Source organism: Xenia sp. Carnegie-2017, unplaced genomic scaffold (genome assembly GCF_021976095.1).
Source record: "Xenia sp. Carnegie-2017 unplaced genomic scaffold, XeniaSp_v1 HiC_scaffold_22, whole genome shotgun sequence".
Lineage (NCBI taxonomy): Eukaryota > Metazoa > Cnidaria > Anthozoa > Malacalcyonacea > Xeniidae > Xenia > Xenia sp. Carnegie-2017.
The window spans coordinates 12819388-12832571 of NW_025813485.1; the positions used below are offsets into that span (position 1 = coordinate 12819388).

At 35.0% G+C, this 13184-nt stretch overlaps 2 protein-coding genes across 2 annotated transcripts; both read right to left on the reverse strand.

The window, feature by feature from the left end:
* Positions 1 to 588: 588 nt before the first annotated feature.
* Positions 589 to 3882, reverse strand: LOC124445746 (pre-rRNA-processing protein TSR2 homolog). The gene is made up of 6 exons (XM_046996492.1): positions 3684 to 3882; positions 2401 to 2492; positions 1701 to 1838; positions 1382 to 1460; positions 1116 to 1188; positions 589 to 1031 (listed from the first exon to the last, which is right to left on the reverse strand). The coding sequence occupies exons 1-5, from the start codon at positions 3847 to 3849 to the stop codon at positions 1133 to 1135; spliced, it is 531 nt and encodes a 176-aa protein (XP_046852448.1). The 5' UTR covers positions 3850 to 3882; the 3' UTR covers positions 589 to 1031; positions 1116 to 1132.
* Positions 3883 to 3956: 74 nt separating this feature from the next.
* On the reverse strand, positions 3957 to 13171 carry LOC124445741 (F-BAR and double SH3 domains protein 2-like). The gene is made up of 18 exons (XM_046996487.1): positions 12802 to 13171; positions 12620 to 12717; positions 12488 to 12533; positions 11452 to 11528; positions 10555 to 10699; positions 10338 to 10400; positions 9700 to 9773; positions 9572 to 9632; positions 8838 to 8966; positions 7809 to 7931; positions 7591 to 7686; positions 7282 to 7419; positions 6604 to 6687; positions 5948 to 5999; positions 5823 to 5879; positions 5332 to 5624; positions 4786 to 4930; positions 3957 to 4658 (listed from the first exon to the last, which is right to left on the reverse strand). The coding sequence occupies exons 1-18, from the start codon at positions 12823 to 12825 to the stop codon at positions 4216 to 4218; spliced, it is 2148 nt and encodes a 715-aa protein (XP_046852443.1). The 5' UTR covers positions 12826 to 13171; the 3' UTR covers positions 3957 to 4215.
* Positions 13172 to 13184: the final 13 nt, after the last annotated feature.

The window sequence follows — 13184 nt, forward strand, 5'->3', positions numbered from 1 at the left end:
TAATAGAGGAAGAGGGGGAAATGTTATGGCAACAGCTGTTGTGCTAATTGTAAGGAATAATCATCTTAAAATGCTTATTTGTAAATAATTCCAGCATATTTTCTTTGTTTTGCGAAGAAATGCTGCATAAAGCGTGCAAAGATTACAACTGCCGAATTTTTTATGTAATACTTTTTGTTATTATTTGCGTACGTCTCAAGCAGTTTTACGACCATCGAATCTAGCCTGACCTAAAGAAATCCAAAGCAATCACGAATCTATTGAATCACAGATACCAGATAATGAATTCTAGATCCCAAATGGTTCATTTATGATATTAAGGATTTCTCATTGTAAGCTTTGGATTTCAAATATCGATAAAGAATTAAACGTAACTTCACATTCTTCGAAATCTTTTCAGCGCAAAGTCAACGTTAACTTTGTAAAGAATCAACTGTAACTTCACATTTTTCGAAATCTTTCCATCGCAAAGTTAACGTTAACTTTGTAATCGTATCTATTCTGTTCGGTCAAAGTACGCATTTATGTCAAATTCTGGTTTGAAAAAAAAAGGAATCTTTAGATTGTCATGATTATAGGAAAACGGAATTGGCAACGCAGAGAGAATAGATAATAAAATTTTATGATATTTTACAACGAGGTATTTTCCCACCGATCTCATTTGAGAACGCTCCGTTCAGCATAACAAAGCTCTAACTTATAGAAAGAGAGAGATTTTCATACGTGGACTGAACATATACGGAGGAAACTAAAAACAATTGAGTAAAATAGAAATGCGCAGAATGAAGCAACCATTACGACGACTACTGTTAACACTGTTATTGTGTGCGACGAAAGACTATTGTAAATACAATAAAAGACTTAACTATAATCATCAATTAATATGACAGATTGAAGATTACGATGTTACGATTGGGGTTAGGCCATGTATATTAAATGCTCAGCAACCATTCAGCCAATGAGATGTAAGTAGAAAGCGTTGTTCCTCTGTTTTCACCCAATCCGTTATCACAAAAATGGACTTGTATCCTCTGAAAAATGTACTGTATCATCTTGGCGATAGAGAGTGAGGAATTTGACAAAAAAAAGGGATGAAAAAATACACACTTCAATACCTCACGTGATTTGAGAATTATTTCTTTTTTCTTCCGCGTTGAACAACCACCCAATCATCAGTCTCAGCATTTTCTGCATCAAGTAAACAATTACGTCATTTACGTCATTACGTTTTGAGACTGGATTCAATGTTAACGGCAGAAAGATGGTAAACGACTTTCGTCACCGATGCATATAAATAAATAAATAAACAGAGCTTCCTTTGACTTGAACATTACAACTATGATGAAAAAACAGCATATGATTTCAGGTTTCATAATCTGACCTGAGGTGTTATCTGTTTCTTCCAAATTCCCAATTTCATTTGAAGTCAAAGTTAGATCTTCTAGCTGTTCAGATATTTCCTAAAAAACACCATTTTAGTTTTTATAAATAAAAGTTTGAGCAGCCGTTAGAAACTCTTTTGCTCAAAAAGACCATAAAATTAGAAATGATGAGAGCGTATGGTCTGCACCAGTTTTGTCTTCTTTCCCCTCATACCAATAAAGATTACTTTACAGAATGTTAGAGCAACAAGCGTACACATGATTTGCCTTCTTTTTGTTCTCAATAAACATGACAATATACCAGAAAATAAAGCTTACATTACGCTGGCCGGGTTCTTCGTAATCTTTAGAGCTTATGTTCATCGCTGGGAGTAACACGGAACTAATTTCTTCTGCTACCTTTAAACATTCTCCTTTCTCACACAAATTATGATAACTACAAAGTTTTTCGGCCACCTACATAGTGAAAAGAAAGCTTTTGTGAACATGGATGAGAGACAAAATGAGTCAGAGCGCCAAGGATTACAGTCTATCTTAAAAAGTACATAAAGCAGACAAGATATTGATAAATCTGTGCACCGGCATATGAAAGCTATTGTTTTCATTAGGGGGGCAGTAAATATTCTCCCCTATTCACAATGAAATGTACCAAGCTTCTTGACTTCAAATTAGATGTCTGAATTTCTTTCTCTCAAATTTTTTGCCAAACTAATGCTGTACGACTTTTCCATTTTCAAACTTACTTTGGGGGCAGCTACCCACCTGCCTCCAGTCCCATATGTCTACAACTCTATGAACAATTTCTACTCTACATGCAAAGTAGTCAACATGCTCCATGTTTTTTCTTGTGAACCAATAACTTCAAACAGGATCTTGACAGGGTAAATTGCATAATACTATATGCTATAACTATCCTCAATGAAATATATGTTTCAACATAAAATTATAACACTAAAAGACCTTATACTCTTCACCAAAACATTAATTTACACAAGACCTGGTGAAATCAACAACATACTTTGATCAAACTGCCATCTTCAACTATGACATTAAATTCGTTGCTAAGAATTTCTGACAGATAATCTTCAATATCCACTGGATCAAGGTCCCCTGTAAAATTCCAATATATATAAATATTGTTATTTTACAATTACTTCATTTAATATTCAACATCTTCTGCACACACACATAGGTGTGTAGACTCAACCCATAGGTAAAGTTCATGCAATATATCATATACATATAACAACACAAGAATATTGCATTAAATTTTTAAAACTAGTCTTGGTAATAAACATAAATACATTGTTAGATGACACTGTGAGTGCCATAAAAAATCTTAATTGTTGAAACAGGCATTTCTGTAGACTAGTCTCAATTTATTACAGTTCAAAACTTCATCTCCTCACTAGCCGATGACATCATTCTTTCTTGGATGGGTGTATAGAACAGGGAGGGAGGCAACTGCCCTACCCCTCAAAAAATTTCAAGATTGAAAAGTGGAGTAAATCTTCCACAAAAGAAAAAATTATGAAGTGTAATTTGAAGTCAAGAAGTCTGGTTTTTCATTATAAGTATAAGTTTAGGAAAAATGGCCCTTGTACACCTTTGCTTTTTGTCTATACTAGTTACTAAATCACAACATTTTTAGTCAATGGCGTGACCAGCCCTCAGGTTTTGGTCCTGCTATGTAAATTCTAGATCATTAACATGATTTATTTCTTTAGAAATCTGCTGTTTTTACAGTGAGTGAACACAGAAAATTAAGATAGCACAACTAAATTTGCAGGCTGGCTACGCCACTGTTTACATTAGAGCATACATATGACCAGAAAAGATGTCTACAAAAATGCTTCATACTAACAATTAACATTTTTTCATGTCACTCATTAAGGTATGTGAGAAAGGCATGCTATGCTATTCAAGAATGAAATATGTAAATTTTCTAGTCTACGCAATTCACACATGAAAAATTGACCTCAGTCAAATCATTTGTGGACTAAACACAGTGCAGCCAATCTCATGCGCAAATATAACCCTTAAGTCTGTTTTGAAATTAGAACCGGGAATGGTGTTGGAATTAAGATACACGTGTTTTTAAATTTCACTTATTTGTCTCTGGAAATGTTTAATTTTTAAAGCTAAAGAAGCCTGAACAAGTAGTTCGTTAGTACGCTCCAACTAAAACTACGACGGCATAATCTCAAGATTAGTATATGGGTCAAGAAAGAGCAAAGATGCTCGATGTTTCAAAAATGAAAAGCACACAGAAATGATCAATCTGCATTAAATATAACTAACCGTTATCCATGAAGACATTGAAAATAACTTCTTCGAGCCACAGTTCTTTTTCTTTACTATGTGGCCCAGCTAAGCACTGATCTACAGACAACCGAACTATGGGCCAATTCCGCAATACAAACTGAATGGACTTCATAAAAACTTCGTCTTTATTGCTGTTCGCCATCTTGTGCCAACTCAGCCCAGCTGATTAGGTTAATCGAGGGATCAGAGATTAACGCTACAGTTAGTAAATATTGGGATTAACTCGGCTAAACTACAAATTGCTGTTGGTTTTGTTTTGATTGACAATGACTACTGGCAGATTCTCATAAAAATATCTATCTTCGCACTCATCGTCATTTTACTGAAAAATATTTTCAAACGGTATAAATTTTAAATACATCAAATTTACTCAATGATTCGCCATTCGTGAAATAAGGTCACTTAGTGATATAGACTATCCCTTTGCAAGTTTTCGTACATGGCAATAGGATAACTTTGAACTTAGCAAACTTATACACCACACACTATTCACCAACATACTACGAGTTCACACATACTCGTTTCGATTGTAATTGCTGCTCTCCTTAGAGTTTTGTAGAAAATTTTGCGGTAAATTTGGCCTCGTAGGTGGCACGCGTCTCACGCTCAAATCTAAACTATTGTAAACGTGTTGTTCAGATGATCCCGTTTCAGTAGCGTTGTTGCGTGGTAGCGTCCCATAAAGCTTTCGTGTTCTGTCATCTTCGGTGTATACATGAGATGGGACTGCATAATATTGCTGTGAAGCATCCCCAGTCTCAAGTGATTGGTCCATTTCCTCGACCAATAGAGAAGGAAACACGCCGATATGACCGTTCAGTTCACCTTTCCACCAGCCATCATCCACTTCTCCATCGTCTTTTCGTAAAATATTTATAATTGCTCCTTCATCAAACGTCAACTCTTCATCATTTTGACCGGCGTAGTCGAAGAGCGCTCGGGCGGTGCAAACTATAAGTTGTTCAAGATGCAAAATGAAAATGGTTTAGCAACAGCTAAGTTTGTGCAGGCAATGTGAAAAGCAGAATGTACAGTCCAGCGGCTAAATTCTTTAAAATATCAATATAATTCGACTCACTCGGCTGATTTTCGTTCTGCACAGTATCTTGTAAATCTTGAGATAAATTATCTGGAACTGAATTCCCTCCAGAAATGGTGGACGGCACACTTATTTGAACATACGATTCAGGAATATACCCAACCTGTCCACCTTTATTTCGACCCTAAATAAGGAGCACTATTTCAATTACAGACGCATTATTGCGAGAATTAATTCAATGACAGCAAGTTTCGCTGATTTACAAATCTAAAAAAGAACAAACTCCATTCCAGGGAAGGGACATATCACCCGACTCAAAGATTTCACATTGAGAAACTGCAACTACAACCTGAGATATCCAGTCCACACACATACACGATGTTTTTCAAAACAAATTCTCGCCTTCGCTACCTTCCATTTCCCAAAATTGCTTCACTGAACACAAACACAATAGTTTGCAACCAAAGGATACTAAGGACCACAGTTAAATCACTTGTTTTCTTTGCTAGTGAACACACTTGAAAAGCGTGTTTTGACCTACGAAATCTTTCAAAAATCTAAAAATTCTTCATATAACACATTTACCTTACACCAGCCTTCTCCGTCCTTCTCGAGCACTTCAACTTCTTCATTCTCGGTAATCGTCAATTCGTCAGTTGATGTGGCAACGTAATCATACAGCACAATAGCTGTCAATGGAATACTAAACACCTGTCCCGATGCAACACTACATTCATCCACATCTTTTTCGTTAATCGTATCTTCAAACTCGTCCCAATAATCGTCACTAGTGTTCATTCCCGCAGAAGCTTCATACACGTCGACATACTCTCCTGCGTCTGGCTTTACAGTCGTGGACGGTTGACGACGAGCGTTCACTAAAAAGTTATGTGTATAGTTAATATATCGAAGTAACAAAACCACCTTTTATTCAACATAGTAAGAACAGTGTGGACTTATATTTCCCAGATTTCAAGTAGCTCAATTAATGCATGTTTACTGAATTAGTGACAATAATCGTTTTCATTTAAGTTTTTGTTTCCTCCCATTAGAGCAATAAAATTATAATGTGTAACCTGTTTGTTCGGGAGGGAGTTGAGCTTCAGCACTTCTTATCCATTCATCAACCTTAACTGAAAAAAAAAACATCGAAAGGTTTTCACCTACTCCACGATACATTGCACGCCAACGGAATAAATACCGCCAGAATTCCGCAGAAGAGTTAAAGAAGCTTCGATTCTTTCAATGGCAGTCTACAACATGATAAAACCCTTGTTTTAGCTACATGAACTGAAAGGTGACTTTAAAACCTCATGTAAAACAACAACACGCAGGATCTACAAACAACATGACTATTTGATATTCGAAGGTTCTGCAAAGATTGGTTGGTTGTAAACACATTCACAGTCCACATAGAGTTGAGGAAATATGTACATAAATGATCTCATAAAAAATACAAAGGGATAGTTACGCGAAGCCAGTATTGCAGCGAACAATGGATATATAGCGACTTTTTTCAGCATGTTAAAAAGGCAGTTACATTATCTTCATAAAATTGAAACTTAGTCACCTTTGAACTATTATCTTATTCTACTAAAAATCTCTAGTTTAAATTGTATAGCTTGTGATCTTTAGTGAATTGATCAACAAATTCGTGTCCAGGCTTCGTGCCACCGGCCTCAGTTCACACGTTGTGGCGACTGGAGTCAAGCAATTGAATTTTCCTTTAGCAAAACGTTTTGCCCCTTAATATTGTTTTCATCTAGGGGTGTTATCCTTTCGGAAGAAAACCTTTCTGTCACATCAAAAAAAGTTTGGTAGTGACAGAGGGTTGTGCAATCACAACAACGTACATACCTCGACCTTACGTAAAGCTTCCTGTAACCCTGGCACTGTTGATTCAGGATTTTGCGTGTCTCCTGAAGAAGACGCTTCCTCAACCTATACAATTTTGCAGTGTTCAAATTCCCATTATTCAAAGAGTATATTCAAAGAACAATTATTTGAATCGAACATAACCAATAGATGATGTACATGTTATTTATGCTGGGCTAATAATCAGCTGATACAAATGAATTTCCATTTATGTTTGTTGGTGACCGCTGACCGCAAACTCTAACCAAAGCGTTGAAATGAATATAACTGGAACGCCATCCTCAGATTGTTTTAATGTGGCCAAAATTTGCGGGGCATTACAAAAATTATTGGGAAAGGTAGCGTTCCAGTTTATTCATTTCAATGGCTCAAGCCCAATTCTTTCCGATCCCACAATACTATCTCGTGCAAAAAAAAAAATCGATAGAACGCAAAATACCCTCAATCGAGAAATAAGAAATGATGTCGTGTCATTTTAGTGGTTGGGAACAAGTGAAAAACCCTAAATATCTTGCTGGAATAATGGCAGCCAATATGCGCGACACAACATGCGTAAAGACAAAAACATCAAAGGTTTCAACACGAGTGACTCTTCCGCATATTCTGTTTTTAAAGTCCGCCGTGCAAATATCTTTGATGTGGCTAATTATATGCACGTACCTGACTTGACCCAATGGAACTGAGTTTTGCAAAGTAATATTTCAACGCTCTCTGCTCGCGTACGTATTTCGATGCAAGTTTCCGCGCTTCTTTATCAACAGCAAGGGACATTGTTCCATCAGTTACGATTGTTTTTACCTACACAAAGTATAGAACAGCGAGATGCGAAGAATTTTAATTTTGCTATTTCATAAAACAAATTGGGATAAAGCAAAGCACTTTTAAACAAGGCGTGATTTTATCGTTTAATAGACTTTATATAAAAAGACTTAACATGAAAGAGTTAACGATTTTCTAACCACTTTTTACCTTATCTTCACCATAGGGTTCAAAATTGTAGGTAACGTGGCCTTGAAATATGGTATTTGTGTCGATAAAGTATCGAACACTGCCATCGCGTCCGATCTACATTTGATAGTAAAAAAGAAGAAAAAATCAAATTTAGAGAAAGCTTAGATGGAACACAAAATTTGAGGAAAAAATTTAGTGAAATTTTATGCGAGACATTATTTTATCGAAATTTTTACCATGGAAGCCTCGGATGTGATTTTGTTGAAGCTATCTTGTGAATATAATGCTGCTTCAACCTCCATAACACTTGCTGTCGTGTGATACTCTTTCATCTGCTCGTAAAAATCACCGTCGATATCCTACGATGAAAAACAATTATAACAAAGATCTTCCAGAAGAAATTTCAGAAAACGACTAGACATCGCGAAAGGTTTGTCGGCATGCTCTTCTTTTCCTGCAGCAATGGGTCGAAGTCAAATTTAATATGCATATGTATGATTAACACGACTCGTTAAACAATGGATGTTATAACTTCGAAGACTGGTTGTTACATAAACCATCCAAGTTTCTTCAGTAGTTTATATTGAGTCGTCTTGGTCTTCTGTACTAAGAGTTCTTGACAGAAATAATTCAGACGGGAATGAAACTACTCAGATGATTATATGACCACCATTCTTTGAAAAACCAGATCAATAATGTAGGTGGCCATGCAATATAGTATAACGATCATGCGCCCTTGGAAACTTTAGCACACAAACAGTTTTGTGCACCGGGGAGTATTTTACCGCCCAAAATATTAAGGAATATCTTATTTATTGATGTGTTAGAACGTAATAGTAAGGAATACATAAGGAGTACACGAAATAAGGAATACACAATACATAAGGAGTACACAACAAAATATTAAGGAGTACACGTATTGACGTGTTAAACATATGGTATTTAAGCTTGACGGTAGCTTTAAATTCTACACAAGTCAGATGCCACGTGCCTTACGTAGGAAATACTTATTTATAGAAAGAATCCAAGCAAAGGACAATACATTTTATCGTCTCGACTTCGCTTGAATCTCTTCAACAGTAAAATAAAAATAGAACAGCTTGATCAGAATCATTTAATGAAAAATAAAAGAATAAATCAAGTTCTATCTTCTTATATGAAATAGTCTATAAGTTCGCATAACTTTAGATAAACTTAAAGTGAATACCACAAAAACGCATATGTAGAAGACACTTAAACTGAATCAGACATGCATTCCCACTAACCTTGACAATTCCTACAAGATCAACATCACGAAATCTTTTCATGTGTCCGTTAAGTGCAGCAATTTCTAGAAGGTACGCATTGCGACCTGCATTGGATTGCCGTACGCACACATCTCTTCGCTCAGAGGCCTATAAACGAAAGTCGCACGAACTGCACCAGTGTTGTATTAAATGTTCACACAGAAATAATACTTCCTGCAAGTAATGACGAAGCAAGATGCATAAAGTTTCATGCAAAACTGCATTTTACTATGTGCCAATGATGAAAAAAGTGCTTAAAGAAAAAATTGTGATGAAAAAGTTTACTTTGTATCACTGATCTTATCATAAAGATCAAACATACTTAAACTGAAAAAACTTGGAATTCACTTAAGAAATAAAAGATGTTTACTGTGTTTGCACGGGCTTATGCAGACCGAGGAGACCTTTGGGAGAACTAGAGAGAAGATCACAAACGTCTCCGAGGTTTGCCTAAACCAGTGCATACACGAAAAACATCTTTTATTTCTTTTATAAAATAAAATAATGCGAAAAAGACAAATATTTCAATTTTCCCTCTAAAATGTATTCATGATCGTTTGCAAATTCTCTTTGACTGATTGACTGTTTTGATTGATTTGATTGGTTGAGCTCAGATGTATTTTGCACAGGATAATGCAAACACAGCTCTAGACCAATCAGCGCACGCGTTTCATCGTGTTTATTTTATAAAAAAGCTATGACATGCACTGTACCTTGGAAAAATTCTTCTCCAGGGTGGCCTTTGATTTGAAAAATGTTTCACCTTTCTTTAATCTGAAATAAAGACCATTTATTTTGGAAAACAATATATTACACATAATTCAAAATCACGAGCAAATACTTGTCCTGGGCATCTGCTGTTTCTTTTTGTGCAATCTCAGCAAGTTTTTGCAACTCCATATATGATTTTCTACACTATATGAAAAAAAGATCATAAAAGGCAAATGAAAATCTCGACAAAGCAATCCAACGAAACTTCGAAAGATTAGTATGCGCACATGATTTAGTCTAAAAGAAATGAGTATGTATACGTTAAATAGATAGCACGACCATCTATTCCCCATTTAAACAAAACCAATTGAACAATGCAAATGGCAAAATCAAAACAAATACGATTTTGCTTAGTCATCGAAGTTCATCATAAAAATCGCAGTACTGTAAATGTACCAATATCAAAAAATCCAAAAAATTCATTTTTCTTATCATCTAACATTTTGAGATCAAACTTTACGGTTCCACAAACGTTGGCATTCTTCTGTACCAATGGCTTTTCTTAGTTCTAATTTTACTTTAATAAGAGAACGGTGCAATCCCGTGTTTTAAAGGTATCCTTTTCTTGCTTAATACATCCTTAGCCACCATTTTATGTCACCCAAAGTGCTGGCGTAAAGTACAATTGATTTGATGGATCAAATAGTACGTAACCATATAAAGTTGAAAACTTAATTCAAACGTTACAAGATCGGACAATGCATCTACCTTTGACATTTCTCTGAAAGACAAGTTTAATTCTTCGTAAATTCGTTGAAATAGTTCCTGACACTACACAACATAAAAAATTCAAATAACCATTGGATAGAAAACTTTTAAAGATTTCAGCAAGTACCTTAAGCGATTTTTGCTAATTTTATGAAGCTAATTTTATGAAAGAGCAATGTCTTCTTACATGCAAAATTGCAGAACAAAGACGATTTACCTTTTTGAAAGTTGCCATTTTATTTGATTTAACAGATTTTATTTTCTCTACGATGTCTGATTGGGTTTTTTCCGCAACTATAATTCGTTGCTTTGACATCTCTTCCGCTTGATCTAAATAACTCTTCCATACTTTTAATGGAGACCTTGAAACAAAGTCGATGAAATCATAAATTTCTTTTAACGAAGTACGTAGTGTGAAATATGTTTCATTTTAAATCCTCTCAACTGAAAATTTAATCTATTCGTGTTCGTCACTGGATTCCGTCCTTCTTTCAATGAAAAGTATAAAGAGCATAATCTATTCTTACAGAATCTAATTTTGTTGCTTTTTGCCTGATAACGCTGATTGCCCATTTCAAGTACTCAAATCTCATCAGAACGACTTTTCAACAACGTTAGTTAATTGAGGGAAATGGGGTGTTTATATCCAAATAAATTATTAAGTTGGGCCAGGCTGATTTCTTTTGAAAGTGAACTAGACCAATAAATTTGGGGAGATTTTATAAAGAAAAGTTTAAGAGTAGAGAAAACTGCATCTAAACTTTCCTCACAAAGAAGTCCCCAAAGATTTCATTGGGATCCTATAGAGATGGTGACGGTAATTAAATGAACGAAAAGCTACCATGGCACCACAATTGCTATAATTACAGGGGGGTATTCACATGATCAATTTTCTTTTGTGGATTATGACATGCATAAATAAATACCCCCAATTATTAAGCTGGCAGCAAAACTTCAAATCTACCATTGAAATCAAAAACATAGTCTGCCATACATGACCTAAGCTGTCACAGATCAAAACAAATTTTGAAAATATTTTCCTGAAACAGAACATGATGCTCACTGCTACCCGATACAACCACAATGCCTTCAAATCGAAAAATGTATTTTTTACCTATGACTTTGATTAGATTCATCAGCAATGGAGTAATCCCTTTTTTGAATGTATTGCGAATTCAGCCTTTGCAAAGCCTAAATAATTGAAAAATTTTTTAAATTTTTACAGAAATATTATGGGATGTGGCGGTCATTTAGCATTGTTTAGGAGCCTACTGATGAATTAATTTGCAGGGTGAACATATACATAGATGACACAAGAAATGCTCGATAGTATTCAGCATGTGAGTAGAAACGAAATACTTTTAACTTCAGCTAATGATTTTTTCACATTCATTTCATACAGTGCATGTAGATATATAGCTAAGTATATTATATTAATGTACACATAAATAGAGTCAATATTATTCATCACATCAATATTATTGTTCACACTTTTACACATTGCTATCGATACTACCAACAAGGTAAAGATGTTGTAGATAAAGAAAGTGATGAAAAAGGCCTTATTCTTTTACAGTTTTATTAACTAGACAATACAACAACTGCAATAAAATTTCAAATGAATGAAAATGGAAAGTTGTTTTTTTGAAAAATTGCCAGACATGGCCAAAACTTCTGCATGAATTTTCAACTTGCTCAGAAACTTTTTGTACAATGTTAACACTGTCAAACTTAAGCTACAATATACTGCACATTTATTTTAATGAATATGAGCATCAATAACCCATATTGCTAATTCAGTGAAAGTCAAACATTTACTGTACATATGACACACTTACAATTTTTATATTTTATTAAGTATCAACTATGACATACAAACAAATTTGCTATGCATTTTATATCTATAACACTTGTCAATGGACAAATAAAAGAAAAGCAAAAGATTGCAATGTCTTCAAAAAAATAGACATAATAAGGCAAGTGACATTTTTTTTGGCAAAGAACATCGCAATTGTTACACAAATTAAATAAACACAATCGGGTGAAGTCGGGTGGCGACTTCATATCGCTATTGTTCTAATTGGTACTTTCACAATAGAGCAATTACTATCATAAAAAAATCCAGTTTCAGCACCACTCGTTAAGCTCACCTGAGCGTATTCACGTTCAATATTTGACTTTTTGTTCATGTACGACCTGAAACGATTATCAAAAGTGGAAATAACGGTTCGCGTTAACTTTCGTTTACATTCAAATCTCACACATCGTAAAGTCTATACTACCTGACATCTTCTAGTAAATCAATTTGTAATTGGTATCGCTGTTGCAATTTTGAGAATTGTTCGGTTTGTACATGGCGTAGAACTTGTACAAGTTTACCCTGTGGGTTGTGGGACAAAGATAACATAGTTTAAAATTGATCAAAAAGAAAACAATCCGTGTTTTATATTTCAGTGAAATATACCTTTCTCTGTGGCGGTGGCTGCATAATAATTTATTTTTTTTCGTTGAAAGGACAACACAGTTAGATTATTGCTTTGATCAATTGACCATATCTACTCCAAAATCTGTCTTCCGCCATATTGAAAGCCGTGCCATGACGTCACGAGAAAACGAAACGTAAACAAATAACGCAATCATCATAACATCATAACTCAAAAAAGTTCCTAACTGTATGATTGCGCCTGCGCACAATGCAAAGGATGTTGTTCATTTCCCGTGTTTTCGAAACACTTTAACACCTCGTCTTGGGAAATGTTTACGTTTAGACAGGGAATAAAAAGCTTGTAAACGAACATGCCATTTGAACAAAGAGTGGATACAAAACTACATGGATTTATGAGTTCC

Bases quoted from the DNA above. Each gene is read 5' to 3' on its own strand.
- LOC124445746 (XM_046996492.1), bottom strand. From the start codon at position 3,849: ATGGCGAACAGCAATAAAGACGAAGTTTTTATGAAGTCCATTCAGTTT. The intron at 2,493-3,683 runs GTTAGTTATATT...GGAATTTTACAG, and splicing joins CAATGTCTTCATGGATAACG to GGGACCTTGATCCAGTGGAT. The intron at 1,189-1,381 runs GTCAGATTATGA...TACTTGATGCAG, and splicing joins AGAAACAGATAACACCTCAG to AAAATGCTGAGACTGATGAT.
- LOC124445741 (XM_046996487.1), bottom strand. From the start codon at position 12,825: ATGCAGCCACCGCCACAGAGAAAG. The intron at 11,529-12,487 runs GTGAGCTTAACG...TCAATTATTTAG, and splicing joins TTGAACGTGAATACGCTCAG to GCTTTGCAAAGGCTGAATTC. The intron at 7,932-8,837 runs GTTAGTGGGAAT...TTTTCATCGTAG, and splicing joins ATCTTGTAGGAATTGTCAAG to GATATCGACGGTGATTTTTA.